The 6,645-nt window shown below is 47.8% G+C and overlaps 1 protein-coding gene across 1 annotated transcript in view; it reads left to right on the top strand.

Annotated features, from left to right (window-relative positions):
• The first annotated feature begins 4,943 nt into the window (after positions 1–4,943).
• Positions 4,944–6,645, top strand: part of LOC146020850 (aldehyde oxidase-like) — a 79,424-nt gene continuing 77,722 nt past the window's right edge. The window contains exon 1 of the mRNA XM_083154371.1: positions 4,944–5,120. Within this exon, the coding sequence (XP_083010497.1) occupies positions 5,067–5,120 (54 nt within the window). The 5' untranslated portion in view covers positions 4,944–5,066. The remainder of the gene's footprint in view (positions 5,121–6,645) is intronic.

The following is a 6,645-nucleotide window of genomic DNA, read 5'->3' as shown; positions in this document are numbered from 1 at the left end:
AGATTGGAAACAAGTGTTATGGACAGACGAATCGCAGTTTGAGGTGTTCTGCATCACACAGAACATTTGTGAGATGCAGAACAAGTGAAAGGTGCTGGAAGAGTGCCTGACTCCATCTGCCAAGCATGGTGGAGGTAATGTCATGGTCTGGGGCTGCTTTGGTGCTGGTAAAGTGGGAGATTTGTACAAGGTAAAAGGGATTTTAAGTAAGGAATTCTATCACTCCATTTTACAACACCATGCCATACCCTGTGGACAGCGCTTGATAGGAGCCAATTTCCTCCTCCAACAGGACAATAACCCAAAGCACACCTCCAAATTATGCAAGAATATTTAGGGAAGAAGCAGGCAGCTGGTATTCTGTCTGTAATGGAGTGGCCAACGCAGTCTCCAGATCTCACGCCCACTGAGTTGTTGTGGGAGCAGCTTAACCGTATAGTACACAAGAAGTGCCCATCAAGCCAATCCAACTTGTGGGAGGAGCTTCAGGAAGCGTGGGGTGAAATTTCTTCAGATTACCTCAACATATGAACAGCTAGAATGCCAAAGGTCTGCAATGTTGTAATTACTGAAAAAGGAGCATTCCTTGACGAAAGCAGAGTTTGAAGGACAAAATTATTATTGCAAATAAAAATCATTAATTCTAACCTTGCCAATGTTTTGACTATATGTTCTATTCTTTTTGCAACTCATATGATAAATAAAAGTCAGTTTTCTTGTCAAACACAAATTGGGGGACCCCAAACTTTTGAACGGTAGTGTACCCACGTACATTTTGAAATTAACACCATTCTATGATTTGCCCTGCTATATATATATATATATATCACAAATACTAATTCTAACATTGAAATGACATTTGGGCGAATACCTTCTACTTTCTAGTAACACTTGGAGGAATTACTCAGAGCTTATTGTATTATGTGATGTCATCACCTTGAAATTCCTGCCTATTGTGCTTCCATCAAATAAACAGGTCTTATACGTCGGGTTATTACATAACTTGTGTGTGCACGTTACATATGAAGGGTGTGTTAGTAGGATTTGCCCATAAGTTTGCAAAAAAAATCTGTAGGGGAGCAAGAACACTAAATAATTAAAAGAACTTTGCAGTGATAATAATCAAAACTAGTTTTCAGTTGGCAAAAATCAAATAATAGATTAACCGGTGGAATCAGTAACTGGTGAAACAAGCTGCGGTATACATTTCTGCTGAGTCACAGGCATAGTAAACACTGCACTGCTTATGAAATGCTCTTAAAGAGGACGAGCATAAAACCCAAAACAATACAACTGCTCGCCAAACATAATGCCAGGGAAATGGGTGAGAGACAGGAGAAAATCACTGAAGAGCAAATACTGTAGATATTTTATGATATCATTACCTGACTGTATGTAAGCGCCTTGCACACTGTTTGGGGTGGATCCCATTAACCCCGAAGGGTGCGAGTTTCCGTTCAGCGAGAAAACTGCACCGGAATTAACCCTAACTGGCACCCTTCGCAGGGCCGAATTGGCTGAAATTGTTTGCAGCCCTATGGAGGTGCGAGCACTTTTCAGCGATTTCGCGCGGCCGTAAAGTGCGCGGGGTGTCGTGATGATTCGCCCTCGGCAAATCATCCGTGCACATCAGAGTTAATAGGATTGACCCCTTTGTCTTTATTGCATTGAAGAAACACCCCAAATCTGAGTTTTGTCAATGGCTTAACAAAGCAGTAGTATTTCAGTGACTTTGGCCCTTATTCTGATCGGTGCGGCCGGATCAGAATATGCGGCCAGGACCGTGCATGCGAAACCCCACCTTCCATACGGATCGCCAACTCCGTCCGTACGCGTTAAGAAGCTGGCTGAACGGACCGCACGTGTATTTTTCATGGAATACGCCTCCTCCATCTCAGGGAACCTCCCCCATCATTCGATGGTCGCAGACCATCGAATGCAGGACCGAGTGGTCCACCAGCTCCCGCAACCTCAGACCACACGGACATTTCTCAGTGCAAAAGCAGGGATCTGGGCGGGCAGCTGACATCCGGCGATGTCATATGTCCGCCCCCTACACGTGCGTCACGGCCGCATTACCATACGTACGCCCAGCGTTTGCATGGGAACGCCCATGAAACGCGGGGCGTATGCATATGGTAATGAGCCCAAATAGCCCTTCACGCCCCTCTCCACCCCCTGTTCGGAGTGTTCACATTTCATGCGGGATTTGGCCGTACGCCCTGCTCGCACATGCGCAGAGACGCCTCTGCACATGCGCAGACACAAAACATCGGCGTCACGAACGCACGCGGATATTACCTCACCAACCAGAATAAGGGCCTTTATTATTACTTTGATCCTGATTCAGAAAAGTCCCACTGAGCCGCCCGCACCCTGCCCCTGAATGAGTTTGCAGACATGCACATGGGGAAAATCTCTCACTATCGAATGATCCCCTCCTGCTCACAAGTGCCGAATAAGTCTAGACTTTGGCCACGGATCACTCAGTCCAAGAAAATAGATGACCATCGATAAGTAAAACTATCGATGGTAATCAGTTACATAGTAGTGCAACTGGTCATCGATGGTAGCATATCACCATTGATGGCAACCATCGAATGCAATTGCAACTATGGCCATCGCTAGTCCACATGTTTCCTTTACCAAGGTGAGCAGATTTCCTGGCGGTGGACAGTCTCAGACATGGATCCCTTCATTCTGCAAGTAGTCAGAGGACACCTGCTCAGAGTATAATGGGTACAGGGGCTGGATGTTGACTTTTTGCAAACAAGCAAATATACCAAAGATTCTTATCTGATCTACAGTACAGGCTGCAACCTAGTGAGAGATCTACAGTACAGACAGCATTCTAGTGATCATTCTACAGTGCAGGCAGCATTCTAGTGACCGATCTACAGCGCAGGCAGCATTCTAGTGACCGATCTACAGTGCAGGCAGCATTCTAGTGACCGATCTACAGCGCAGGCAGCATTCTAGTCACCGATCTACAGCGCAGACAGCATTCTAGTGACCGATGTACAGCGCAGGCAGCATTCTAGTGACCGATCTACAGCGCAGGCAGCATTCTAGTCACCGATCTACAGCGCAGGCAGCATTCTAGTGACCGATCTACAGCGCAGGCAGCATTCTAGTGATCGATCTACAGTGCAGGCAGCATTCTAGTGTCTGATCTACAGTACAGGCAGCATCCTCAGAGAGCAATAGCACAGGCAGCATCCTGAAAGCTCTATAGTGCAGGTGGAATTCATGTGACAGATCTACAGTGCAGGCAGCATTCTAATGACATATCTACAGTGCAGGCAGCATTCTAGTGACGTCTACAATGCAGGCTGCATTCGAGTGACCGATCTAGGCAGCATTCTAGTGACCGATGTACAGTGCAGACAGCATTCTAGTGAGCGATCTACAGTACAGGCAGCATTCTAGTGAGCGATCTACGGTGCAGGCAGCATTCTAGTGAGCGATCTACGGTGCAGGCTGAATTCTAGTGAGCGATCTACAGTACACACTGCATTCGAGTGACCGATCTAGGCAGCATTCCAGTGACCGATGTACAGTGCAGACAGCATTCTAGTGACGATCTACAATGCAGGCAGCATTCTAGTGAGTGATCTACAGTGCAGGCAGCATTCTAGTGAGTGATCTACAGTACAGGCTGAATCCCGAGAGATCTATAAGGCAGGCAGCATTCTAGTGAGCGATCTACAGTGCAGGCAGCATTTTAGTGAGCGATCTACAGCGCAGCAGCATTCTAGTGAGCGATCTACAGTGCAGGCAGCATTCTAGTGAGCGATCTACAGTGCAGGCAGCATTCTAGTGAGCGATCTACAGTACAGGCAGCATTCTAGTGAGCGATCTACAGTGCAGGCAGCATTTTAGTGAGCGTTCTACAGTGCAGGCAGCATTCTAGTGAGCGATCTACAGTGCAGGCAGCATTCTAGTGAGTGATCTACAGTGCAGGCAGTATTCTAGTGAGCGATCTACAGTGCAGGCAGCATTTTAGTGACCGATTTACAGTGCAGGCAGCATTCTAGTGACCGATCTACAGTGCAGGCAGCATTCTAGTGACCGATCTACAGTGCAGGCAGCATTCTAGTGACCGATCTACAGCGCAGGCAGCATTCTAGTCACCGATCTACAGCGCAGACAGCATTCTAGTGACCGATGTACAGTACAGGCAGCATTCTAGTGAGCGATCTACAGTGCAGGCAGCATTTTAGTGAGCGTTCTACAGTGCAGGCAGCATTCTAGTGAGCGATCTACAGTGCAGGCAGCATTCTAGTGAGTGATCTACAGTGCAGGCAGTATTCTAGTGAGCGATCTACAGTGCAGGCAGCATTTTAGTGACCGATTTACAGTGCAGGCAGCATTCTAGTGACCGATCTACAGTGCAGGCAGCATTCTAGTGACCGATCTACAGTACAGGCCGAATTCTAGTGACCGATCTACAGTACTGAGAACTTTCTACAGATTGATCAACAGTACAGGGAACATTCCAGTGACTTATCTACAGTACGGATATCTTTCTAGACACTAGTCAGGACACATTACTCATTTACTGACACAGGTGAATTGGTTCCCTGCAGAATTCTGAGGAAGCGCAATGTGATTTCTCCCCCCCCCCCAAAAAAAAAAAAAAAACAACCCAACAAGCCTGAACAAAAAAACTTTTAATTACAAAAAGGCAGAGGAGATTGAGCTTTACACAATGTCAAATAACGTATAGGTTGTCCTGTAAGTACCGGTTGTGAGACGCATCTATATAGTGAAGTCATAACAGTAATCATCATTCATAGCTGAAGCCAATAGAAAGTCACAGAACACAAACCATCTGCAATGTGTTATTCTCTTAAAGCAGCAATCTAAGGCACTTCCCCTGGGACATATTGCATAATGCTAGTTACATGGATGCATGATTGTACTCACTCTGTGGACTGTCCACCTACTGTTACACAGCGCACAGGGGGAGGACACAAGTGTTCACTGGCTGAGTTCCTGGAGCTATAAGCTGTGCACATACACACACACCCATACACACACTCACGCACAGCTCACAAAAAAACATGACAAGCGCTGCTGGATCCAATGATCTGATATTCTTTGTTAATGGCAGGAAGGTAAGTCCTGAGCCTTGTTTATTACACAGATTATTGGCATTTGTGTAGAACAGACGTCTTCCAGTAGTATATAAGTGTAAGTATGTACTGTCTGTGGTTAATCACAAGTCCAGGAATTAACGACTGGTAATAGGTGAGGGTTTAACCCAGCAAGAAAAATTAGTTAACAAACTTTGAGGTCTGTTCACTAAGCCTTGGGAGCAGATGTACTGAGCCTTGGGAGCAGATGTACTGAGCCTTGGGAGCAGATGTACTGTCTGAGCCTTGGGAGCAGATGTACTGAGCCTTGGGAGCAGATGTACTGAGCCTTGGGAGCAGATGTACTGAGCCTTGCGAGCAGATGTACTGAGCCTTGGGAGCAGATGTACTGAGCCTTGGGAGCAGATATACTGAGCCCTGGGAGCAGATGTACTGTCTGAGCCTTGGGAGCAGATGTACTGTCTGAGCCTTGGGAGCAGATGTACTGTCTGAGCCTTGGGAGCAGATGTACTGAGCCTTGGGAGCAGATACAGTATACTGAGCCTTGGGAGCAGATGTACTGAGCCTTGGGAGCAGATATACTGAGCCTTGGGAGCAGATGTACTGAGCCTTGGGAGCAGATATACTGACCCTGCGGAGCAGATGTACTGAGCCTTGGGAGCAGATGTACTGTCTGAGCCTTGGGAGCAGATGTACTGAGCCTTGGGAGCAGATGTACTGAGCCTTGCGAGCAGATGTACTGAGCCTTGGGAGCAGATGTACTGAGCCCTGGGAGCAGATGTACTGAGCCTTGGGAGCAGATGTACTGAGCCTTGGGAGCAGATGTACTGAGCCCTGGGAGCAGATGTACTGAGCCTTGGGAGCAGATGTACTGAGCCTTAGGAGCAGATGTACTGAGCCCTGGAAGCAGATGTACTGAGCCTTGGGAGCAGATGTACTGAGCCTTGGGAGCAGATATACTGAGCCTTGGGAGCAGATGTACTGAGCCCTGGAAGCAGATGTACTGAGCCCTGGAAGCAGATGTACTGAGCCCTGGGAGCAGATGTACTGAGCCCTGGAAGCAGATGTACTGAGCCCTGGGAGCAGATGTACTGAGCCCTGGGAGCAGATATACTGAGCCTTGGGAGCAGATGTACTGAGCCTTGGGAGCAGATGTACTGAGCCTTGGGAGCAGATGTACTGAGCCTTGGGAGCAGATGTACTGAGCCCTGGGAGCAGATGTACTGAGCCTTGGGAGCAGATGTACTGAGCCTTAGGAGCAGATGTACTGAGCCCTGGAAGCAGATGTACTGAGCCTTGGGAGCAGATGTACTGAGCCTTGGGAGCAGATATACTGAGCCTTGGGAGCAGATGTACTGAGCCCTGGAAGCAGATGTACTGAGCCTTGGGAGCAGATGTACTGAGCCTTGGGAGCAGATGTACTGTCTGAGCCCTGGAAGCAGATGTACTGAGCCCTGGGAGCAGATGTACTGAGCCTTGGGAGCAGATGTACTGAGCCTTGGGAGCAGATATACTGAGCCTTGGGAGCAGATGTACTGAGCCTTGG

Source organism: Crinia signifera, chromosome 7, assembly GCF_055691185.1.
Source record: "Crinia signifera chromosome 7, ASM5569118v1, whole genome shotgun sequence".
In the NCBI taxonomy this organism is placed as follows: domain Eukaryota; kingdom Metazoa; phylum Chordata; class Amphibia; order Anura; family Myobatrachidae; genus Crinia; species Crinia signifera.
The sequence above is the reverse complement of the archived record's forward strand: the minus strand, read 5'-3'. Positions and strand labels throughout refer to the sequence as shown.